Here is a 26,245-nt window from a genome sequence, read left to right on the forward strand (position 1 = left end):
CCCCAAGGGCAAACTTGACCTTGTCTGACTTATCTGCTCTGCTCCCCAGAAATGTGGAGGGGAACGGTCAGCCTTGCCAGTCAGCAGTACCACTGGGTATAACTGGCCTTATATGGAAACTGAACTTGACCTTGGAGGACTGTACGCAAACCACAGACAGCCAGGTGGACACCGTGGCTCTGGGGCTCCCTGAGTGCACCGGCTTTTGCAGCAGACACCCCAGAAGCTACACCCGAGACTGTGAGCAAATACACTGGTTCCCATCAGCTTAGACAAGTGGCTTTCAAGCCTGGTTGCTCCCAGACCTCGCACCTGTCTCACACCTGAGCTGTCACTGGGGTGGGGCTGGAAACAGAGAAGCTCCTGGTCATCACACGGTCTTCTCCAAAGACAAATCCCTGAGGACAAATCCCCCTGAGAGGACCCTGCTGCTCAAGGCTGACACGTGTGTTGCCTGCCTGGCACCCTTCTGAGGGCTGAGAGAGTGAGCCTAAATGTTGGGTTGAGCCTGTGTCATGGACCTCGTCGTGGGCATTGTGGAGGCTGAGCCCACTTTTCCCAGCTGGGTGGCAGTGAGCAAGGGACTCTACTTCTCTGAGCCTCAGCTTCCTGTCTGCAGAGCAGGGACCACCACCCTGTTGGGTCATCAGGACATCGTAAGCGAGCTAGCCCATCAGTGGCTGTCCCTGAAGACCCCTCCTTCACGCACCTGCTGAGCCCCTCTGTTCAGGTGCCTCGTTGGGGTCTTGGCTTCTGCAAGCATCCAGCGCCTCCTCCCGGGGCAGGGGCAGCGATTCATCCTGAACATGGCCCAGGGCATCCTTGACGAAGACACAAGAGGTCAAAAGAGTGGTGGGTGTCCCTGGTTGAACTGCTCTCTCCAAGCCTGTCCCCATCAAGCCCTCCCAAAGACCCTAGGAGGGAGTTGGACCCCCTCCCCTGGTGAGGACAGCAGAGGGCACGTGGCCTGGTGGTAGGGCCCTGGCCCTGTGTGCTTGGTCCTGCCAATGCAACTGCCTCCTGTGAGCTCCCAGACTCCACTTAGCAGACGAGGAGCTTGTTTGTTCAGCCAAGCTGCCCCCGGGTTCCCCAAGGCAGCATCAAAGGCTCCAGGCCCCTCCCCTTCCTGGGTGGAAGTTTCCTCTGTGTACACCCTCAGAGGTGGCACCTGCCCAGGGCCTCTGGGAATCCTGTCCCTCAACTTTCCACAGGCCCAAATGGCTAAAGCCAGCTGTCCCTGGGCCCTGCCCCAAAAGACAAGCAGGGATACATTTGTGGGGCTTCCCTGACCCAGCACACACCCCCTTCCCAGCCTGCGGAGCATGTGACAGGCAGCAAGCACCTGACTACAGCTACAGCACAGAAGGCCTGGGCCCAGCAGAAAAACTCAGCTCCGGTCAACGTCCATGGGGGGCGGGGGGGAGTTCTCCTGCAGGTTCCCACAGCCCCGGGTACTTCTAACCCGGTTCTAATGGGTGATGCTTGCTTCCCACCTGCTTCCACACTAGACCCGAGGTCCTTCAGGAAGGAAACTTGCCTTCATTCTGTCTTCACCATCACCCCTGCCAGGCACACACTAAGTGCTGAATAAATGTTTGACAGTGGATGGACAGACAGAGCCTGCAGGAAGGCAGGTGTTTCGAACTCAGGGTACATTTATTCAGCAAATATTTATTAAGCTTCTATATGGCTTCCCCTTATCAACTCATCTTCTTTCTACAGAAAAAGACCCAGGATTTTATTCAGGGGTGCGATATATCATCCAAGAGACTGCTGCTGCTGCTAAGTCACTTCAGTCGTGTCCGACTCTGTGTGACCCCATAGACGGCAGCCCACCAGGCTCCCCTTTCCCTGGGATTCTCCAGGCAAGAACACTGGAGTGGGTTGCCATTTCCTTCTCCAATGCAGGAAAGTGAAAAGTGAAAGTGAAGTCGCTCAGTCGTGTCTGACTCTTAGAGACCCCATGGACTGCAGCCTACCAGGCTCCTCCGTCCATGGGATTTTCCAGGCAAGAACACTGGAGTGGGGTGCCACTGCCTTCTCTGATCCAAGAGCCTACATTTCCCCAATTTCCTTCAGTACAAACACAGTTGAGTAGATCTGCTGTGTGTGTCTTCTGGGAAAGCTTCTTACAGGAAACTGACTCAACTGAGCAGGGCTAACCCCACTCCCAGGCTTCCCTGGTGGCTCAGAGCTGAAGAATCCGCCTGTGACACAGGAGATATGGGTTTGACCCCCGAATTGGGGAAGATCACCTAGAAAAGGAAACGGCAACCCACTTCAGTATTCTTGCCTGCGAAATCCCCTGGACAAAGAGGAGCCTGGTGGGCTACAGTCCATGGAGTTGAGAAGAGATGACTTAGCGACTAAACAGGTAAGGAACAAGTAATGGGTCAGGTGCTTTTCTAGGGGAGGAAGAAATGGAAGTGGACAGATGATGCCCCGTGCCCTCCTCACCTGTCCCCAGGTCCTCACCTGCTCTCAGCAGACTCCTCCATTGACCCTTAACTGGATCTCCTGCTTCCCCTCCCATCCTGCCCACAGTTGCCAGAGACGACCCCTAAAATGCACTTGAAGAATTGATGCTTTTGAACTGTGGTGCTGGAGAAAACTTTTGAGAGTCCCTTGGACTGCAAGGAGGTCCAACCAGTCCATCCTAAAGGAGATCAGTCCTGAGTGTTCATTGGAAGGACTGATGCTGAAACTGAAACTCCAATACTTTTGCTGAAGAATCTGCCTTCTTCCACTGTGAAGAGCTGACTCATTGGAAAAGACCCTGATGCTGGGAAAGACTGAGGGTAGGAGAACGGGACGACAGAGGATGAAATGGTTAGATAGCATCACTGACTCGATGGACATGAGTTTGGGTAAACTCTGGGAGTTGGCAATGGACAGGGAGGCCTGGCGTGCTGCAGTCCATGGGGTCGCAAAGAGTCAGACATGACTGAGTGACTGAACTGAACTGAACTGACCAGAAACACCCCGCCTTGGCTCCCCCTCAATCCACTGTGCTGCAATCTGGCACAGGAGGCCATCCAGGGCCATCACCACCGCCCCTGACACTCCCTGCCCTGGCTTCTGCTCCAGCACCTCCTTGTCCCCTCCCCACCCTGGTTCCTGCCTGCCTCTGCACCTCCGCACACACTGTTCCTCCCGCCTGCCTGGGAAGGGTAACTAGTCACCTGCCGCCTCCTCGCAAAGCCCTCCCTTCCCTTCCATATCCCACAGCAGCTGAGCACTCAATCTCACTGAAATGAAAACTGGGTTGGGTTGCCCTCCTGTTTCCAACCCTTCCATGCTTCCCACTGTGAAAGATAAAGCGCCCACGGGCCCGGCCCCGCCCCCTCATCTCAGCTCCCTGGATGGACCTTCTCCCGCCTGCCTTGGGGCCTGACACCTAGTGCCTGCTGCCTGCTCCTCTCCTCCCCACACCTCAGCTCACCCCACCTGCTCCTTGTCGGGGCCTTCCTGACTGTCCCCCAAATGAAGCTCCTCCCTTCCATAGCACCCCATCCTCATACCCCAATTTGTGACCTTCCAGTTACTGTGTGACAGTCTTGTCTAGTTCTCCTCAGAGGCCCGGGGGAGTCTGGCCACACCTTAGAATCATCCAGAAGCTTTTAACAAGTATCTGAACAAGGCCTCAGCCAAGACCAATGAAAAGCAGAGGGGTCTGGGCGCAGCCCTGCTAGGCACTCAGACAGGCCCGGTTGACGGGCCAACAGGTCTGTGGGTGTCTTCTGCCCACAGACCTTGGGTTGTTTCTTGGTCTTCTCCACTGGCTTCCCACATGATCAGAACTAAACATTTTTGTCAAGAGCTTACAATCTCCATTGGAACTAGATGGAGACGAGGCAATGAAGGAGAGAGGGGGAGAAGGTAAAAGAGGAAAAGAGAGGGAATGGGATGCAGAAAGGGAGACCAATTCAAAGATGCGAGAACCAGCAAGAGAGGAGCAGAAGGAAGGAGGAGGGAACAGATGAAAGGGAGGTGGAGGGAGGTGTCGAAGGCCACCACCATTCTGCTCTTCATTTCTATTTGAATTTTATTCTAATACTCAAGTTGACTTTGACTCAGTTCTACAAATACTTTCTGAGTCCCTACTATGTGGCTGGCCTGGTTCTGGGGCAGGGACATAGCCATGGGGAACACACACAGACCTCTGCCTTGAGGAGGAGACCCAGGGGAGGACTCCTGAGAAGATGATGCCATACCCATTTCATGTCACAAGTGATGAAATCAATTCTTAGAGAGGGACAGTGACTTGCCCAAGGTTACACAGCACATACAATGGGAAAAGAGGACCAGAATTCAGGTCTCCGAACTTGATTCAGGTCTTCTCTCCGCCTTCCTGCCCCTCCCTGCTCAGTCTTGTCAGCCCTCCCTACTTTTCAACACTCTCAGGAGCATTTGCCTGTAACTTTATGTGGTTTTAGTTTTAACTTGCCAATATTTTGAAAAAAGAAAACAAGGAATACAGTGACATCTAGGCACAAATATTATAAATGTGTTAGACTATTTCCCTCTGGGCTTTTTTTCCCCCTTTTCTATGCATAGATATTTAAATTCTTCCGTAAGTCTGTTTCTACAAAATGTTGACTTTTGCTTTATGCATTTATCATGGGATGGTATCAGAAAACCATTTCCACAACTTTTGTAATTTCTACAACCTCTTCTGCAAAGCAGTGCTTTAGGGTCACCTTATTATAATCTCTTATGTAAGGAATGCCTTCACTTACCAAATCGGGTCCTTCTGATCAGACATTGGGGTTGTTTCCAATTTTTACCAACTATAAACAGTGTTGAGGTCCTTTTAATATTTAACAAATATTCAGAATCTTGAGGTTTTGCTCATTTGTATTTGTTTTACAAGTAATGGAACTGACCTTTTTTGTAAGACCACTGGCCATCTGTATTACCTTTTATGCGACTTTTGCCTAGGTTTTTATTTTTGACATTATGGACACTATTTTAAAGCCTTTGCTCTCTATGGGAGTGAGTGATAAGTGTGTGACACGCACTTCTGCACAGATGCAAGCTCTGAGCAAGGAGAGGCTGCCTAGACTTGAAGGAACAATGATAAATTCTCATACCTGCAACCAAGGGTGCTCTATTCACACTGCTGGGGCTGAGAAGCTGACTGGAGTGTCCACTTTCCCTGAAGCCGCTGCCACCTGGAGTGAGGGGGGTGTTGGGATCTCAGCTCTGGGATGACAGCCTGACACTGACAGAATAAGAGAGTGACTTTTAATCTCTGTACAAGCCAACGTGTTACCCTCCAGGCCAGGCAACAGCCCTTGAGCTGTCCCCTGTGGCAGCGATCATCATACAAGCCTTTGAAGAGCAGGCTCACCTCTCCAGTCCCTCCTGTCCTGGCATGGTGCTTGGCACATGAATGGTGTCTGGTGCACACTTGCTAAAAGCATTCAGACACATCTGCAGATGAGCCTTGCTCATCTTGCAAACCAGGCTTCCCTGTTGGCTCAGTGATAAAGAATCTGCCTGATATGCAGGAGATCACCTGCAATGCAAGAGACACGGGTTCAATCCCTGGGTCAGGAAGATTCCCTGGAGAAGGAAATGGCAACCCACTCCAGTATTCTTGCCTGGAAATCCCATGGACAGAGCGTGGCACACTGCAGTCCATGGGATCATAGAGTGACACGACTTAGCAACTAAACCACCAACATCTGGCAAGCCAGAGTCCTTTTAAATTTTCTTTCCCCTGGGATCCTGAGTAAACTCTCCCTCCCCAAATTCCTCCCCAGGTCTGGACTTTGTCCTTGAAATGACTGTTTCTTCAGGGAGCTGGGTTCCAAGCAATTTGCTCTAGAAACTGTATACTCTGTGATCCTAGGTAAGGCAAGTGTCTCCTCTGTGGGGTTGGGGACAAGGACACTGACCCCTACCTGGCAACCTCCCAGCTTTGAGGAGATCCTGTTTGGGAAAGTGTTTTGTAAATATGAAGCAAATAAAATATCCTCTCATAAAGATCATCCTCACCATAATTCACACCATGACGCCCAGAGTCTTCAGATGTAAGTAACCAATTGGGAGGAGGGTCCTGGGTGGAGGTACCTTAATAATTTGTAATAATTTTCTCTATGACACCCACTTTCCAGGGGCTAGACCACCCTCTGGTTTTCCACTTTCTATACCTCACTTCAGCATTGCCATCTTGGGGTGGTCCCTTTGGCCAGAAGCTTCTATTTGCCTTGGGCATGGAGCAAATATCTCCTTTGGGTCATCTATTCACTGAGTCACTTGCTCGCCAAGCATTTCACAGCCTCTGTCCGGGGGCTGGGATTTAGGGCTGAATGGTACCCAGCTGGTGATGATGAGGAAGGCACAGTTGTGGGAAGGTGGGCTTCCAAGTCTGGCACAGTGAGAATTAGGGCCCCCAGGGGCGGGTCATGTCATGATGGGGACACCAAGGCCAGAGTGAGATGATGTAAAATCAGGAAAGTCTTCCTGGAGGAAGTGGCATTCTCACCAAATGTAGAGAAAGAAGCAGGAGTTTACTGAGAGGCCAAGGGCAGCGGGTGGTGGAAGCCTTTAGACCCAGGGAAGGTGAGCAGGCTGGAGGAGCAGAGCCCAAGGTGGCTGGGCCAGGCTGGAGGAAGTGTTGTGCAGTGAGGCTGAGGACTGGGTTGGAGAAGCAGGGCCCTGAATGCCGTGGTTAGGAAGTGGAGCTGGAGCCCCAGCCGATGGAGCTGCTGGGGGCTCGTGAAAGGAGATCATTTGGGGGTTACACCATTACCCAGAGAAAGGCATTGAAGACCTGCTGTGGCTCTTAACCCCTTTGGGTCTAACCCTTTTGGAAATGCAGTCAGCCTTTGGGAATGCATACAAGCATGCAATGATCTCAGAACTCCAAGTGCAATTCCATACATGCACAGCTTCGGGCAAGGGGCAGACCAAGACCCTGAAGGACACACTCTCTGGCTTTACAGTGTGGTTATCAATACGTTGTAGCATTTCAACTTTAAAATTGCAGGCACTGCTCCTCCATGAGCTGGTGACTGGCTGGCACTTCAAAGCGCCCAGCGCCCCCTCTGGAGCATTTCTTCCTCTCCAGGTGGCCCTTTCTGACTCCAAGATTCGCAGAGTTGGGGCTGTCAGTGCCTTCTGAAAGGAGGACAGCCTGGAAGACTGTGACATACCCCGCGGCCCTAGGTGCATTCCCCTCCCAAACACCAAGGTCCCCAACAGCGACCCACAGACTGTCAGGCCCCTCCCCCTTCCTCTGTTGGCACCCTCTTGCCTTAGGCGGTCTTGTCATCTTATTTGGGCAGCGGTCTTGTCTTACTTCCCAGCCCCAGTACCAAGTTCACCACGTCATGTGGAGTGGACATCTGTTAAACGCTGACTGACCCATGGACCAGTAGTTACTGGAGGAGCAGAGTGTGGCACCCACCAGCGCATCCATCTGCCAGGGTGCAAATCCTTCCCCATCACTTAGTATCTGTGGGAACCCTGGGACTCTCCATACCTCCACTTCCTCATCTGTAAAATGGGGATAAGAGAGCACCTCCCTTGAAGGTCGCTGAGGGACAAAAGGAGTGGACAACAGATGCAGAGCACCAGAGATGGCATCTGGTGCAAAGATTCCCTAATAAATACAGGGATCATTTGGTACCCACACAAAGCTGGTGAAGAAGCGCACGAAGGAACCAGAACTGACAGTTCTGCCAGTCATGGGGCCTCTGTAACAATGCATCCAGTAAGTTGCACTGGACGTGTCCTCCAGTGTCCTCCCCAAACTTCCTAAGTTGATGTCCTAACCCCCAGGACCTCAGAACATGACCTGATTTAGAAATGCAGTCCTTGCAGACACAGTTAATTAGGGTGGGGTCATTAGGGCGGGCCTTAATCTGCTGTGACCAGTGTCCTTATAAAAAGAGGACATTTGAACACAGACACATATAGAAGGAAGACGACGAGACACAGGGGGAAGACGGTCAAGGAGAGAGGCCTGGAACTGACCCTCCCTCACAAGTCTCAGAAGAAATGACCCTGCAGATGCCGTGATCTCAGACTTCCAGGCTCCAGGACTGTTGTTGAGGTCTGTGGTCCTTTGCCAGGGCACTGCAGGAAACCCTTATAGCACTTACCTCTCTATTTGACCAATAGGGAAATCGAGGCATAAAATTAAATGACGTGCAAGGTTCCCGGGGCTCCCAGAGGGCAGGGCCAGGCTCTGGATTCTCCAGGTTGGGGGACTTGGCCCTGCCTGTCTCCATCTGGGAGAACTGCTAATGTCTGGAACAAGAAGCTGATCATCCAGGTGACAGGCCCCCTCGGAGGGACCATCAGAAGGGGATGGAAGCTCTCCTCTTGGAAGCGAGAACAAGCCACGCGAGAAACACACAAACCATGATGAAACAGACACCGACAGCCAAAGTAAGCCCTTGCCTATAACACTCTCCTAGACAAGCTGCTAGATTGCTAAAAGCCAGAATCAGTGGCTGTCCCAAGACATTTTATACTGAAATGGTCCCCGACTTTTGTTCCATGTTTAAAGGGCTCTTGCATTCGTGCTCCAATGGGCTCTTCACTCTGACACACTTAGAAGGCAGAGAGCGCTGCTAGCCCTTCGCCCAGCAGAATCCACAGGGGTTAAAGGCCCCAAGTTCACAGGGTCAGAGATGGCCAGGAACCTAGAGCATCTGAGCCGCAGGCTGAAAGGGGCCTGGACCCACCCGTGGGGCCCCAATGATAAGAGACTCAGACAGTCTGTGGTCCTTTCTCCCTCTCTCCTTGCACTTGATAAATATCTACCAAGCTCCTTCCCATGTCAAGTGCTGTGCTGGAGCTGGGGTTGTGGCAGAAAACAGAGAGGACCCGAAGGATTCTGTGTGTGGGTGGAAGGAAGCAGGGAGGAAAGGAAGGCTGGTGAGAAAGAAGGTGGGGTGGCGATGGGGGCGCACGGGGCACCTCACATGGAGTGGGGGTTGGGTTCTTGCATTTGCACAACCACAGAGGGTGACATGAGTCCAGGTATGTTTCCATGGGCTGTTACCATGCCAACCTCCCTGCCCAGGGCGGTCTTTCAGGATGACTATGGAAGCAGCCTGAGGACCCTGCCTTCAGCAGCTCACCCGGCGGTTCACGGGCACTTGCTCCAGAGAAGCTGGGCCTGGCGCCAAGGATAGTGCATCATCTGGGCCTTCAGCCCAGGTCCCAGGAGGACAGAGGAGGAAACACTACCTGAAGGAGGCCAAGGAGGAGGAGGAGGCGAGGCCAGAGTCATCGCTGGCCGCGTGACAGCACGGTTGTGAGCTGAATTGTGTCGCCTAAAAGTCAAGTTCAAGTCCGAACTGCCCCCCCACCCCCTGCCAGCACCTGTGACTGTGACCTCATTTGGTAACAGGGTCTCTGCAGATGCCCTAATGACCTCCCTACTAAGGGTGAGGTCATCCTGGAGCAGGCCGGGCCTCGCCCACCCCACCTGCCCCTGCAGACTGACCTCCGGCCTCTGAAACCAGGCAGAGGTTCTCAGCCCTTTGGCTGAGAGAACCACACCTGGGGACAGCCCTGCCCGGAAAGTCACCACAGTGCTCTCCGTCTCCCTCGGCCCATGGGCTGCTGTGATGGGGGAGCTGGTGATCACAGGCCCTGCCCATTCCAGGGCCTTGTCAGCCTGAGTTTGCATCAGTATCTCCCGCAGATCGGAGGAGATAAATCGCAGTCACATTTAACCGACTCCAGGGCTTCCCAGGGAGAAGGCGATGGCACCCCACTCCAGTACTCTTGCCTAGGAAATCCCATGGACGGAGGAGTCTGCTAGGCTGCAGTCCATGGGGTCTCGAAGAGTCGGACACGACTGAGCGACTTCACTTTCACTTTTCACTTTCCTGCATTGGAGAAGGAAATGGCAACCCACTCCAGTGTTCTTGCCTGGAGAATCCCTGGGACGGGGGAGTCTGGTGGGCTGCCGTCTATGGGGTCGCACAGAGTCAGACATGACTGAAGTGACTTAGCAGCAGCAGCAGCAGGGCTTCCCAGATGGCGCCCGTGGTAAAGAACCGGCCTGCCAGTGCAGGAAACATAAGAGATGCAGGTTTGATCCGTAGGTCCGGAAGATCCCCTGAAGAAGGAACTCGCAACTGACTCCAGTATTCTTGCCTGGAGAATCCCATGAGCAGAGAGGCCTGGCAGCCTACAGTCCATGGGATTGCAAAGAGTCGGACACGACTGAAGCGACTTTGCATGCAGTGAAGCCTAAGCTCTTGGGACAAACAAAAAGACAAGAAAGAGGAAACCATGATGTAAGCAGTGTGAGTGATTCCATCCAATCTCCGCTGGATGAGACAAGGCCATGAAGACGTGATGGTGAAGATGACGATGGTGACGGTGACAATGATGCGACAATCTAAATCCTACCGGGTACCAGGCTCTGTGCCAGGGCCTTCCCAGCACTTTCTCATTGCATCCTCACAATCACACTAGAAGCAGGTCTCAGTATCGTTCCCATTTCACAGTTGAGAACACTGAGTCACAGAAAGGCTTAGTAACCTGCTGGACTTTATCGCCACTGGTAAGAGAGAGCGCTGAACTGCTCTGTCCACTTGGGGTCCCACCTGCCACTTAAAGCACGAGCCTCGAACCCCAGTGCATGTGGTTCCCACGTTTAAGGATCAGCATTTTCTATTTCACAGGCCCCTGCTCCCTCTGCTACTCATCTGATAATGGGCCAGCTTCTCCCAATGCTAGAGGCAAAAATGGCTGGGGACCACGCTTGATGGGCAATTCAGGGAATTTTTGAGAGACTTTTGACTGGGCACCACAACCTCCAGCAAAGTCTTGAGAGCATGAGCCCCTCGAGAGATGTAGTTCTCCTCCAGTTTCTTGAGATTTTTCAATGATAAGGCCTGAAACATCTAAAAAGTCACAGATGTGTGTCAACAAGGGGCTTATAACTGATGGCACCCAAACTACTGAATGCAGCCACTGACGCTGCACCAAACTGCTCAGGATCCAACTCCGGCCCCAGGGTCCCAAGGTAAGGACAGCATCTTGGAGTCACCGCCCTGATCTGGCCCGTGTCCCCTTGCTGGCCCTGATTCTTTGGAGACCCTCCTGGGTCTCAGTTTCTCCATCTAGTCAGTGGAATTGCACCTGGCTTGCAAGGCTGCTCTAAAGATTAAATGAGAGAATGTAAAACGTACAAAATATTTACTCATCACTAAAACATTTAGGTATTCAGCCTTTCCCTTAGATAAAAGAGAAAGTAGCAGGGCAGAGAGATTGGGAGAATAAAGGATGTAAACTAACAGCCTAAATTAAAGTCTTACATTTAGGAAAATTACAGAAAGGATTCTAAGGGAGAATTTTCATCTCTACACCATTTATTTTCTGAAATTACAACAAGGTGTCAACATCAAAGGTACACTGTTTTCCTTTTATCTGATGAACTTAATGGAGGAAGAACGAACAGGACACGCAGAGGTGACACTGGCAGGATGAAGTACGAAAAAGAGAAACTGTGAGCACAGACAAACTCATTACTAAAACCATCTAGGCAGGATACACGTCATGATCTTGAGGAAATTCAAGTTCCAGTTAATTTGAAATAGACTGTCCAGGCCAGAAGATAAATGTGATTTTTTTTTTCCAATAAGCCATCTTCTTTGGGCAAAGGTGGCTTCCTGATTTTTCCTTAAATGCAAATCGAACCACTGGGATCTTGATCTCTTGGAGGGAGCTGACTTAACTCTCCCTTTACAGGCAAGCAGCCTCTTGCCGGGGGAAACAGAGCACCCTGGACTCACATGCAGCGTGGATCAAATTCCAGCTCTGCCTCTTCTGAGCTGTGTGACAACAGGCCGGTGCACTGCCTCTCTGAGCCTCAGCCTCCTCTGTGGAGTGCGGACATTAATAGTACCTGCTTCACAGACTTATGAACATTAAATGATGCCTTTGAAAACACCGCAAGGTGCCAAGCACATGGCAGGAGTATTATTAAACACACATTTTGCTCTTCTAATCAGTTAGATGATAACATAAATGTCCAGCCTGCCCTTGGCTCCAGAGCTTAAGAAACTTACTCAGGGTCACACAGCTAGTAAACAGGAGAACTAGAAAGGGGCCCAACCCTGCATATTCTCTACTGCACCAACCTTGGGGGTCTCCTGTGTGCTGCTGCTGGGGCTGCGGCTATGGAACCCATCTGACCTGGACCTGCCCTCGACGGGCTCACAGTCTAAACAAGCAGAGATGAAGATGCATATACAGGACCACCAGGCTGGGAACCATGGTCACCTTCGGAGCTGTGAGGGAGGTGGGAAAGGCTGACTGCTTTCCCAGGGAGAGGGTGGATTGGGGAGGCAGGAGCACAGGACAGTTACTTCACACTACACGTGGAAGAGAGCACCTGGGGCCTGGCACAGGCGGGGACCCATGAACTGTCGGATAAATGGACGTACAGGAGAGACAGATGATGAAGGATGAAAGGTAGCTGGTTGGCTCCCTGGAGAGTGTTGGATGCAGAGATAGAACGAGGTGGTCCGGTGAATAAGATGATGGAGGGGGAGTAGAAGAGAGCATGGATGGGTGAACAAGAGATAGGGTGAGTGGATGGAAAGGTGGATGGGTGGCTGAGCAGGTGGACAGATGATGGGGAGGTTGCTGGACTGGTGAACGGGTGAGTGAAGTTGTATGGGTGGACCGGTGACACCAGGTGGGTAGATGGGTGGATGGAATGAAGGAGGGATAGATGGGGATGGTGGTTTGGAGGGGTGAATGAAGAGGAAGACTGGGGAATGAAGGAGTCCATGACTTGACTAAGTGGCTGGGCGAGAAAGTTAAGAGGAAAGTAGAAAATCACTCGCACCCTGGGTTGTGGTCACTTACCAGGCTACGGGGACCAGTGGGGGCCTTGCTGAGCGCTCTCTCCCCGGGCGCCTGGGCTCCCAGTTCCCCCCGCAGGCTCTCGTTGTGCTGGGTGAGCTCCTCCACCTGGGCCTGCAGACCGATCTCCGACAGCTTCAGCCCATAGATGCAGCAGCGCAGCTCTTCCAGCTGCTCGCGGAGCCGCCGCTCGGTGGCGCGCTGCTCCCGCAGCCGGCGGGCCGCCTGGTCCCGCTCGCGCTCGCCGCGCTCGGCCCTGGCCCGCAGCGCGCGCAGCTCCGCAGCCCCTTCGGGGGCGCCCCGGAGGTCGCCCGGGCCGGAGAATCGGGGGCCGCCGGGATTCGGGGTGTCCAGCTCGGCCAGCAGGAGGCCGGCGGCGCGACAGAGGCGCCGCACGTCCAGCTCCAGCCGCTGCACCTGCGCCCGCAGGATGCGCTCCTGCTCGCGCACCAGGCGCAGCTGGCGCCGCTGGATCCGCCTGCCGCGCTCCAGGGCCGAAGCCTGCCGCCCCAGCGCCGCGTCCTTGCGCCGCAGCCGCTCCCGCAGCCGCCGCAGCCGCCACCGCTGCCGCTGGGCCGCGCGCTCGTTCTCTCGAACCTACGGGTTGGCGGTGGAGGAGGGCGTCAGGAAGGCGGCCCGGGGTCTCACCGAGCCTGTCTTTATTTGAAACTTCGATATTTTGTTGTTCAGCGTGCCTTTTCTTTTCGCATTAGTTTTTGCATTAAAATATTGCTTCGAATATTATTTATCTCAATGACGGTTACTGGCGCCCTCTTAAATGTTGCCCAGGACGCAAGTGCCTTCCTTCAGGTCCCCTTGAGCTCCAAGGACAAGGACTCAGGGAAACTTAGTCAGGATGGGGACGGGCTGGTGCACACACAGTGGTTCCAACACGGAGTACCCCCACACCAGTTTGAAAATAGCTGCCACCTGGAACCCCCTGAGTGTCGCTTCTTCCACGCCAGAACCTCCCAGACTTCTCCGTTGCTCAGTGCCTAAAAGGACCCTGCCTGGTCCAGTAAGGGTCAGCTGAAAACCGTGACTTCTGGCTGAGACAAGATCAACAGTGTCACAGCAGCCATTCCTTACTGTGAATACAACCCTGAGCTACTGAGAAATGACCTGCTGAATGTCAATCGGCTAAAAGTCACTGATCCACCACGTGTCTGTCTCAAGGATTTTTGTTTCTGCATGGCTCCCTGCCTATCCGAGAACACACCTCCCTGTTCTTAAATCTTGACCTCCCAGACCCATGGGCTGTACTCTGGACCAGGGTGACCCACTCACTGCAAAAAACAACAGGGTCCTGGCCTAATAGTCACAATTAATTTATGCACATGGGTAGACTTGCCTTCCTGTTAAGATCTGTTTCAACTGTTAGTGCCTGCACATATATTTCTTAAGAGCTTGCAGAAGACAAAACAAAGAAGAGCAAACGAGAAACAGGAAACCTGAGAACAGCTTGGCAGGCTTTACTTTCAGGGGAAATTGGGGCAGAAGAAACTGGAGTTAGATTCCCTGCGAGGGCTGCCTGATGGTGCGAATCCTGTAGTCAGTGATGCTTAGAGCCCAGAGCTCTGTTACCTAGAGGGGTCTACCTCGACCACCTTTGGGAGTGACCACAGGTCGCCACAGAAATGAGGCGTCTTTGTATGCAAATAATTACAGCAAATATAGTCAACAGTGGGGCAAATTGTCATTTGGCAGATATCAGGTACAAAGGGCAGAGTTCACACACTCCTGCAAACTTGCTCTGAAATGCAGATAACTCCAGGCAGAGGGGGAGGGTTAGCATCTGGGCTGGGCTGAAGCTGGGCCGAGTGGTCTCCGAGGGGGCCCTGAGCCAGCCCCCTCACCACCGTGAACATCTGCCCTTCACCTGGAAACAGTGTTTTGTGACAGGACGTTCCCAGGAGCATCTTGGTGACAGGAGAACAGAATGCAAGGCGTGCGGCCACAGAGCTGCAGGTCCTGCAGTGTCTTGGAGCTCACTCCCAGCATTTCTCTGGCTTGTCACCCTCACTTCTGTCTCCCCATCAGAGTATGAACCTCTGGTGATTGCAGAGCTTTGCATATGTTTTTCAAATTTATTTTACTTTTTTGGCCACACCACGAGGCATGAAGGAATCTTATTTCCCCGACTAGGGATTGAACTCATGCCCCCTGCAATGGAAGCACAGATTCTTAACCACTGGACCGCCAGGGAAGTCCCAGGACTGTGTATGCTTACCTGGGAAATCCTACATGTATATAAGGCTTTATTACAGGATTTTCTACAAAGAGATTACATGGTTGATGGCAGGAGCCCACACAACACCACTTTATCGCGGGTTAAAAAGTCCTGGATCTTGATGATGATGGCTTGTACCCAAGAGGATAGACTCAACTTTCTGCACCTAAATTTCAATGTAAAGGGAGAAAGCAGCACTTGCGTGTCTCCCTGGTATCTCAAAGGCTAACATCGATTTAATTGAACTTATCTTCCCTGCTTCACCTCTATTTCCTTTAAAAGCTAATCGATCTGGTGTTTTTCAAACTTTTTGGACTGCCTCCCACAGTAAGAAACATCTTTTAAGAACGTGGCCCGTTACACACGTGGCAGGCGTTGACAACTGAAACAAGCTTCACAAAACAGCACTCCCCTTCACACACATGATGCCCTTTCATATTTCCTAGTCAATTCCATCTTTAAATGCTGGTTGCAAGTTACAGAACTGATTTCACAACCCACTGGCGGGAGTCAACCTGCAATTTGACAACTGCTGTGCTCGCCTGTGAGTAGCAATTTGCTAAAAGAGGATGCCTCTCAGGATCTTTGGGTCTCTGCCCACCAAGTCTCTGCTCTCCAGCCTTCGTTTTCTCTCCCCTGGAACACTTCAATAAAGACTAGTAATTACAAAAGCAACTAGTGCTATTTAAATGCCTACTGTTTTGAGTGTTTTACACATATTAACTGATGCTGAAGCTGAAGCTCCACTACTTTGACCACCTGATGTGAAGAACTGACTCACTAGAAAAGACCCTGATGCTGGGAAAGACTGAAGGCAGGAGGAGAAGGGGACGGCAGAGGATGAGATGGTTGGATGGCATCACTGACTCGATGGACATGAGTTTGAGCAAGCTCCAGGAATTGGTGATGGACAGGGAAGCCTGACGTGCTGCAGTCCATAGGGTCGCAAAGAGTCGGATACAACTGAGCGACTGGACTGAACTGAGCTCTTTTAAAGTGTGTGTGTGCTTAGCTGCTTAGTTGTGAACGACTCTTTGTAACCCCATGGACTATAGTCCACCAGGCTCCTCTGACCATGGGATCCTCCAGGCAAGAATACTGGAGTGGGTTGCCATTTCCTACTCCAGGGGAATCTTCCCGACCCAAGGATTGAATCCATGTCTCTTGTATCTCCTCCACTGTCAGGTGGATTCTTTACCACTGCACTACTGGGAAAGCCTAACTCCCTTAAACCAGACAACAAGTTAGGAAGGTTGGTGCTGTATCGTTCCCATTTCACAGATGAGGAAACTGAGGCCTAGAGAGGTTAAGTCACCTGGCCTACATCACAGAGCTTGTGAGTGGCAGACCAGGGTTTGGCGCCAGACATCTGCCTCCAGAGCCAACTCCCTTAACCACCCACTTCTCCAGTTATGCTCTAACTTGCCACCTCCCTACACCATCTCTCTTTCCCATTTGATTAGAGTGATATCCCCGAAACCCTGACTTGAGCCTCTCCTGCTCAAAGTCCTGCTCCCCCTTGGCTTCCAGACTTTGGTTCACGCCATGGTTCTGACAACTTGTCCTCCTTGGGACCCTCCTGTCTCAACTCCTGGTCCTGCTATGCTCTTCCGTACCTCCGTGCCTTGCCCAGGCTCTTACCCACCCTCGCATGCTGTTCCCCTAAGGCTCAACTCACAGGGCCCAGAAAGCACACTGTTGCCTGCACGTTTCCTCATGGCTCCATCACCCGGTTTTGGAGTTACTTGTTTCCCATCTGTGTCCCCGCCCACAAGCCAGCTCCTGAAGGCAGAGACCTGGCATCAGTCCTTCTCCTTGTCCTTAGACCAGAGCTGGCTCCCCTGATGTCAGGCACCAAGCCCACAGAAATGAACCTCTGGCCAGAGCTCCTAGTGGGTGCACAGCTCCCACAGGCCACCCTGTGAGGGGACAGGGCAGGATGCGAGCCCAATTTTACAGATGGGACAGTTGAGGCCCAGGGAAGTCACGTGACCTTGCCCAGGTCCAGTGGCCCCTGCCTGCACTGCTAGAATGAGGACCCCTCTCACTCCTCCTGTCTGGCTCTCCACACCCTCCCCATGGTCTATATTCAGGCGCAGCTGCTGCCACGAAAAAACCCATAGGGTGACTCTGCTGCGACAAGAAAAAAGTGCCAGAAAGAAGGGGGGGGGGCTGTGTACCTGGCTGGCCAACTCCCCCTGCAGCGCGTCCAGCTGCTCCTGGGCCCGGAGAGAGGCGCTTCGCTCCTGGAACACGCGCGTGCTCAGCTGGTCCACCTTCTGGAGGAGGTTCCTCTCCGACAGCTCCAGTTCCTGAATCCTGCGCATCGAAGCAGCAAGGCGCTTACTCAGTGTTGAGTCCTGCCTTGGCCACAGGTGCGAGGCCTTGCAACAAGGCCACAGCAGCAGTGCCCAGAACCAAGGACGCCTCCGAGGCTAATTGAGCCCTTTTGTAACTAACTGTTGCCAAAAAGCCCCTTGATCATCACTAACAAGCTTCCTGACTCCCAGTTAGGCAAAGATGCCCACTCCAGTAAACACACTATCACGCCCCAACCAGTCACCTAACACCAGCCTTCCAGCAGCAATGGTCTTTGTCTTGAGGCTATAAACATTGGCTATTGACCCATGAAAACTGTCGACTCTCCCTGGCCCATCAGGAGTTGTAGGCCCTCTGCACTCACAGTGATCACTTTATACCTGTTCTTTGTTCCTAATAAACTCACTCTTTTCTGCGGTACTCCGTGTCTAGAAATTCTTTTCCAACTTGTGCTCAGGCTGCCCCAACATTCAGGATGCAGTAAGCATGGCCTAAGGTTTTCACAGACACTGGGATCGTCTTTTTTTTTCCTTCTGTTTTTTGGTCAATTTGATATTCAGACAAAAAAATGACATTTTATAAAACATTCATACGTATCTTTTTCAAGATAATCTAAAATAGTTTGGAGACATCTTTTGAATAACAAGGCACCAGGAACCTTAACAGTGTTCTCAACCCTTCAACCCTAAACCAGTAATTCCCAGTACAAGTCATACCAATGAAGGACTGAGCCTGAACCAAACATCTGCATTGTCTCAATTAATCCTCATGTGATCAACCTGAAAGTAGGCTCCTTTTCTCCTATTTTGCACATGAGGAAACAGGATCAGAGAGGCCGGACAATTTGCCCAAGGCAATGGCACCCCACTCCAGTACTCTTGCCTGGAAAATCCCATGGACGGAGGAGCCTGGTAGGCTGCAGTCCATGGGGTCGCTAAGAGTCGGACACAACTGAGCGACTTCACTTTCACTTTTCACTTTCCTGCATTGGAGAAGGAAATGGCAACCCACTCCAGTGTTCTTGCCTGGAGAATCCCAAGGACGGGGGAGCCTGGTGGGCTGCCATCTATGGGGTCGCACAGAGTCGGACATGACTGAAACGACTTAGCAGCAGCAGCAGCAGCAGCACACAGCGTTATAGAGTCCAGGCTGCATGACTCCCAAAGTTAAAAAATCACTCAGTCATGTCCAACTCTTTGGGACCTCATGGAGTGTAGTCCACCAGGGCTCCTCTTTCGGAATTCTCCAGGCAAGAATACTGGAGTGGTTGCCATTCCCTTCTCCAGGGCATCTTTCTGACCCAGGGATCAAACTTCAGTCTCCTGCATTATACAGGCAGATTCTTTACCATCTGAGCCATCAGGGAAGCCCATGACTCCCAAACTCAGGCTCTAATCCTGTGCTCTGATGCTTTCCACTTGAGCTACAGTCTTGAAAATCTCTTCTAAGGAAATGATTAAAATGCAGAAAAAGTTTTTTGTGATTACAAAAACTCTGAATTACTTACAGAAGTGAGAAGTTGGAAATGACCTGTGTAATAGTTAGGGATGGCTAAGCCTCTGGAAGTCTTTTTTATTATCCCGAGGAAGTGCTGAAGTTGCATCATATGCAAAGTAATACCCAGGCTGGAAGTGAGCTCTGACCTCAGCTCCATAGACAGGAGAAGCACGTGTGAATGGAGGGAAGCCAAAAGGGAAGATCTGCCTGCTGGTCCCATTGAGAGAGGAGGAGCTACAATGACTCACTTGTCTGTCTCCTGCCTGGTATCCAAGTCCCTTTCATGTGCCAGTCTTACTTCTGGACTAGATCACCATGAAACCTGTGGAAAGTACATCTGCAGCCTATGTGGACAAGCTCTACCCATCCTCATCCTTCACCCAGCTCCACACCACGTGACCTGCTCCTCCAGGACAGACTCTGCTTCCCGGGGAGAGGACCCAGATTTGCCTGCTGGCTTTCCCACTCACCAGTCATGAGGCCTTAATAGGGCTCATTCACTACTATGACCCCCAGGATCTTCATCTGTAAGAAGTAACTGCACCTTGCTCTGGGAGTTGTTGCGATGATTAAATAAAATGATGCACTGTTATTAATGATCAGGCCAAGAGCCCCCTCTCCTACTCTAGTTTTGAGGCCCTGGGGGAAGGTCTCTAAAGTGACAGAAGGGAGGGTGCCGTCTTGTATAGATTAAAATCATGTTCCTTCTAAAATGAACCAGAGGAATAGCGCTCATGCTTAGTCACTCAGTCGTGTCTGACTCTGTGCGACCCTATGGACTGTAGCCCACCAGGCTCCTCTGTCCATGGGATTCTCCATGCAAGAATACTGGAGTGGGTTGCCAGGCCCTTCTCTAGGGGATCTTCCTGACCCAGGGATGGAACTAGCATCTCCTGCATTGGCAGGCAGATTCTTTACCACTGAGCCACCAGGAAAAGTTAATCAGTCAGAGAGTTGGGAGGAGTACCTTCTGATTGATTATAAAATGTGGTGATACCTGAATGAGAAAAGAGAAGCCTAACTTTTTTAGTTTTTGAGACCAACATGAACTATTAAATCTGAGACAATATTTAATCCTGGTATTATCCCATTACTTAAATTAAGCAGAAAATGACTAATCTTATTGCATCAGGCTGAAATATGGCCTCCAAATATAACCAGCATCTATGAATATAACCTTAAGATGCCAAAGAGACTGTAGATGTGATTATGTTAGGTATCTTGAGATGGAGAGATTATGCTGGATTATCTGGGTGGGACTAACTGCAATTATAATTGTCCTCATGAGAGAGGGGCAGAAGGTGAGACCACGTGACCATTGAAGCAAGATGCTACACTGCTGGCTTGAAGATGGGCAGAGGCCAGAAGCCAAGGAATGCACCTATAAATGCTGGAAAAGGCGGACACAGACTTCCCGCTACCCCGTGACTGTCGGCCAGTGAGGCGACTTTAGAACTTCTGCCTCCAGAACTGAGAGACAATGAATGTGTGTTGTTCAAAGGCAGAACATTTGTAGTTATTTGCTTTAGCAGCTGTAGGAAACATTTTTGTTGTTTAGTCACTCATTCACGTCCTACTCTTTGCAATCCCATGGACTGTATGTAGCCCAACAGGCTCCTCTGTCTATGGGATTTTCCAGGCAAGAACACTGGAGTGGGTAGCCATTTCCTTCTCCAGGGGATCTTCCCAACCCAGGGATTGAACCTGCATCTCCTGCATTGGCAGGCAGATTCTCTACCACTGCACCACCAGGGAACCCCCTAGGAAACATAGACACTTAACAGATAAGAACTAGACAATGAAAATACCTTTTTCATTGATTCAATTCAGTCGCTCAGTCGTGTCCAACTCTGCGACCCCATGAATTGCACCACACCAGGCCTCCCTGTCCATCACCAACTCCCGGAGTTGACTCAAACTCATGTCCATTGAGTCAGTGATGCCATCCAGCCATCTCATCCTCTGTCGTCCCCTTCTCCTCCTGCCCCCAATCCCTCCCAGCATCAGAGTCTTTTTCAATGAGTCAACTCTTCGAATGAGGTGGCCAAAATATTGGAGTTTCAGCTTCAATATCAGTCCTTCCAATGAACACCCAGGACTGATCTCTTTTAGGATGGACTGGTTGGATGTCCTTGCAGTTCAAGGGACTCTCAAGAGTCTTCTCCAACACCACACTTCAAAAGCATCAATTCTTCGGCACTCAGCTTTCTTCACAGTCCAGCTCTCACACCCATACATGACCACTGGAAAAACCATAGCCTTGACTAGACGGACCTTTGTTGGCAAAGTAATGTCTCTGCTTTTGAATATGCTATCTAGGTTGGTCATAACTTTCCTTCCAAGGAGTAAGCTTCTTTTAACTGATTAGTGACAAATTAAAAATATATTATACTATGTAGAGCTGCAAAGAGTGCTATGAAACTGGGAGACTGTATCATGGAACTTCCACCAGGATAAATTGGTGCCTTGTTGCTGCAGGTACCACTGGGCAGGCTGCTTGGGTCCAGGTCCCAGCGACCCCACGTGATGGTCTGTGCAACTGGGGAGAAGTTATTAAATACTTAAGCCAGCACCTTGATTTCCCTACCTAGAAATTGAGGATACCAATATTACTTAGTTTTAAATATTTTTAAGGATTAAGCCACTCTGCTTATTTAACTTATATGCAGAGTACATCATACAAAATGCCAAGCTGGAATCAAGATTGTTAGGAGAAATATCAATAACCTCAGTTATGCAGATGACACCACCCTTATGGCAGAAAGTGAAGAAGAACTAAAGAGCCTCTTGATGAAAGTGAAAGAGGAAAGTGAAAAAGTTGGCTTCAAATTCAACATTCAAAAAGCGAAGATCATGGCATCTGGTCCCATCACTTCATGGCAAATAGATGGGGAAACAATGGAAACGGTGACAGACTTTTTTTGGAGGGCTCCAAAACCACTGCAGATGGTGATTGCAGCCATGAAATTAAAATGCTTGCTCCTTGGAAGAAAAGCTATGACCAACCTAGACAGCATATTAAAAAGCACTGACATTACCTTACAGACAAAGGTCCATCTAGTCAAAGCTATGGTTTTTCCAGTAGTCATGTATGGATGTGAGAATTGGACCATAAAGAAAGCTGAGTGCTGAAGAATTGATGCTTTTGAACTGTGGTGTTGGAGAAGACTCTTGAGAGTCCCTTGGACTACAAGGAGATCCAACCAGTCCATCCTAAAGGAAATCAGTCCCAAATATTCATTGAAAGGACTGATGTTAAAGCTGAAACTCCAATAGTTTGGCCACCTGATGTGAAGAACTAACTCACTGGAAAAGACCCTGATGCTGGGAAAGACTGAAGGTAGGAGGAGAAGGGGATGACAGAGGATGAGATGGCTGAATGGCATCACAGATTTGACGGACATGAGTTTGAGTAAACTCTGGGCGTTGGTGATGGACAGGGAGGCCTGGCATGCTGCAGTCCATGGGATCACAAAGAGTTGGACACGACTGAGTAACTGAACTGAACTGAACTGAACTGAACGATTAACCCTGTTAATACTTGTCGAGCATGTAAATAGTGCCTTGCCCAGAGCAAGCACTCAACAAGTATTCAGTTATTATTAATTTTGTTGCATGTAGGTGGGAAGTGAATTTGTAACAATGATGGTGTTATGGGCAGTGGAGTTCTCTTTCTCAAATTTCTAACACTGTGGTTGCATTAGTTTTACCATAAATACTTTTAAATTTTAACTCTTTAATGGAAGTGATATCCAATATACACTATTGATCTTTTACTGTACCTTACCTGGAGGAAATCTATGGTGACATTAGCCTGAAGTCTATGTTCACAATTGTGCGTTCAGACCCTGGCTTCAGCTCTTAGTGACCCTGGATAATGTATTCCATCCTCTGAGCCTGTTTCCCCATCTGGAAAAGGGGCCCATATCACTTTGTGTATCACAGGGTTCAAGTAACAGCTATCTTCACCCGTGTGTGGGAGGACCTGCACTGTGGCCCATGCCACAGGCTCTTGGTAAGCCTTTTTCTCTGAACCCTTGCCACGAATCTTGCTTTCCCTTCCACCCTGCTTCTGTGGGACACAGCCCACATTTGGGGAAGGGAATGGCTACAGAGGACAAGAGAACTGAGGACCCAGCCCACATTTCCCCACAGGTGGGTACAGGATACAGCCTTCCCAGGATGGCCTCATCCCAGCCCCAGCCACAGAGGCCCTTCCCCTCCATCACTCATGGTGCCTCCAGGCTGTCTGTCTCTTCCTCACATGGAAGGGTCTCCTCTGGCAGGGGTTTCCCACCAATCTTTTCCAGGCCTCATGACCTCATTTTCACTGCCAGGTATAACCAGTTGTGGGTTATACTTTTATCTCTCCAGCGCTGGGGCCCTGCCTCTTCTAGCTGTCAATCCCTAGAACTTGTGTTTGGGACTGTGTGTGTTAGTCACTCAGTCATGTCCAATTGTTTATGACCCCATGGACTATAGCCTTCCAGGCGCCTCTGTCCATGGAATTTTCCAGGCAAAAATACTGGAACAGGTAGCCATTCCCTCCTCCAGGAGATCTTCCTGACAACCCAGGGATCAAACCCAAGTCTCCTGCATTGCAGGCAGATTCTTGACTGTCTGAACCACCGGGGAAGCCCCTTTGGACCAAATATATCCCCTGAAATTCATATGTTGAAGTTAGCTAACCCCAGTACCTTAGAATGTGACTGTATTTGGAGACAGAGTTTTTTTTTAAAGAGGTGATTTAGTTAAAATGAGGTCATTAGGATGAGCTTTGATCCCATATGACTGGTATCCTTATAAGAAGAGGAGACCGACATGCACAGAAGACACAGACAGAAGGCAGACAACGCTAAGCCGTGGAGCGCAGTCTCAGAGAAACCAGCCCTGCCCACACCTTAATCTTTGACTTCCAACCTCCAAGACTAGGTGTCAAACAAGAACATAGGCTTTGGATAAAGACCTGGATTCAAATGCCCCACCTCTGGACCATGTTGCTTCCATTAGAAAATAGAGCCTATGCCAGGAGGTTCAGCTATTTTCATGCTGTGCTGTGCTCAGCTGTGTCCAACTCTTTGGAACCCCATAGACTGTAGCCCAACAGGCTCCTCTGGCCATGGGATTTCAGCAGGCAACAATACTGGAGTGGGTTGCCATTTCCTCCTCCAAGAGACCTTCCTGATCCAGAGATCAAACCTACGTCTCTTGCGTCTCCTGCCCTGGCAGGCAGATTCTTTACCACTGAACCATGTGGGAAGCCAGGAGGCTCAGCAGTGAGAATCAAACACAGGGAATCTGCTACCAAGATGACAGAAGAGATGAAAGGCCAGACAGAGTGGACAGGCAACCCAGAGGTTAGCCACCACTGGGGCCACTTCTGCCCCTGGGGCTGGAAGGACAGACAGAGAGAAGATGGAGACTCCAGGGCCCAGGAACAGGACCACAGAGGATGCCAAAGGCACGACTGAATGGCAACCACTGTGGGAGATGTCACCCAGAGCAGAAGAGAGGTGGGAGAATCCTGGCTTCTCCCTCCTCCTCCCTTCAGCACCTCCCATTGGCTGGATCCACATGAAAACCAATGAGCAAGGGAGCCTGGGAAACAGGCTCAGTGCCTGTGGTACAGAGCAGAGGATGGGAAAGACAGAGGAGCCAGAGGCTGCTGTGGGCAGACGATGGAACACTGACTGCTTTGCCTGCATCCTTAGCCATAGAATGGCTTCCCTGGTGGCTCAGAGGGTAAAGAATCTGCCTGCCAATGCAGGAGACCCAGGAAAAACCCCTCGGTTGGGAAGATCCCCAGAGAAGGGCATGGCAACCCACTCCCGTATTCTATCCTGCCTGGAGAATGCCGTGGGCAGAGGATCCTGGTGGGCTACAGCCCATGGAGTCACAAAGAGTCAGACATGACTGAGCGACTAACACTTCCCTTTCCTTCAGCCATAGAAACGATTCAATACACCCTTCTACCACGATGAGGAGGCCCCAGGATTTGTAACATACACAAAGAAGAGGTCCAAAGGGTATATTTACCTGCTCCTCAGCCCAGACTCCGGCATCATGTACTTGTCCACAGCTGCCAACAGCTTCTGCTCCGAGGATTCCAGCTGCTTCCTGAGTGTTCCCGTGTCCACGTCTGGACTTCTGGCTGCTCCTCCCAGAAAACATCCCTGCTCCTCACCACTCTCCTCTACATCCTGGAAGATCCAGGACGTGTCGATCTTCACATCAACGTTCATTATATCAAACCCATCACTGCTGGGGGCTCTGACAACGTAACTGAAACTTTTTTCAGTCCGTCCTTTAGCGTTTGGCTCCATCCCGTACATAGTTCATGGGCCAAGACTGAATAAAATTAAGTGAATCTGCAACACTGACTTTCTGGAGATTTCCAGGTGGCTGCGGTGGCTTCAGATTGTGCAAGAAAATATCCTTTGAGAAGGGCAAGAACAGGTGGATTATTTATGAGTGGGAGACTTGGGTTTCACCTGCACAAACATCATACAATATGAATGAAAGCCTCTCATTTTACAAGCCAGCATGCCCACACTCACCCAAAGCAGAAAGGCCACTTGGAGTTACAAACTGAATAATGTGTACAAAGAGGTAAAATAAAATTTCCAGGCAGGACCATGAGAGTGTTATAGATTCTCAAGAGTGAGGCTCAAGTTTTCACCCAGCAATAAATGATGCTTTAAACTTCCTTTCTGAGTCCAGCAAACATTTATCACTGGCTTGGAGTTGAGTAGGTGGAGGGGAAGGGTAACTAGCACTGCACTGGGCCATCTCGCCTTACTTAGTCCAGTTCTGATAACCCTGTGAGATGGGCATTTTCAGAACCATTTTATAGATGGCATGATGAAACAGAGGCTCTGGAAGGTAGAGGAGCTTATTCAGGCCCCACAGATGGGCAGTGGCAGAGTTAGGATTCAAATCTGAGCCTGGACCAAAGCTCGAGGGACTGGGCTTTGCTGGTGGCTCAGTGGTAAAGAATCCAGCTTCCAACGCAGGAGACATGGGTTTGATCCTTGATCTGGGAGGATCCCACATGCCGCAGAGCAACTGAGCCCATGTGTCACAACTACTGAACCTGTGCATTAGAGCCCAGGAGCCGCAACTACTGAGCCCATGTGCTGTAGAGCCTGTGCCTGGCAACAAGAGAATCCACTGCAATGAGAAGCCCACGCACCACTAACTAGAGTGGCCCCTGCTCTCCACACTAGAGAAAAGCCCATGCAGTGATGAAGACCCAAAACAACCAAATAAATATTTTTTAATAAAAAAAAATATATTTTTAAATATTTTAAAAGGGTGAGGGATGAACCAAGACCCTGAACAGGAGGA

General features: G+C 50.7%; 1 protein-coding gene across 1 annotated transcript in view; it reads right to left on the reverse strand.

Moving 5' to 3' along the window:
* Positions 1–25,333, reverse strand: part of C6H4orf50 (chromosome 6 C4orf50 homolog) — a 63,324-nt gene extending 37,991 nt beyond the window's left edge. The window contains exons 1-4 of the mRNA XM_086407511.1: positions 24,935–25,333; positions 17,263–17,401; positions 12,856–13,449; positions 710–821 (exon numbers count right to left, since the gene is read on the reverse strand). Coding sequence (XP_086263637.1) covers positions 710–821; positions 12,856–13,449; positions 17,263–17,401; positions 24,935–25,230 — 1,141 coding nt within the window. The 5' untranslated portion in view covers positions 25,231–25,333. The remainder of the gene's footprint in view (positions 1–709; positions 822–12,855; positions 13,450–17,262; positions 17,402–24,934) is intronic.
* Positions 25,334–26,245: the final 912 nt, after the last annotated feature.

The sequence above is a fragment of the Bos grunniens genome, chromosome 6, assembly GCF_055505025.1.
Source record: "Bos grunniens cultivar Pamir isolate PY7600 chromosome 6, Bosgru_T2T1.0, whole genome shotgun sequence".
Classification (NCBI taxonomy): domain Eukaryota; kingdom Metazoa; phylum Chordata; class Mammalia; order Artiodactyla; family Bovidae; genus Bos; species Bos grunniens.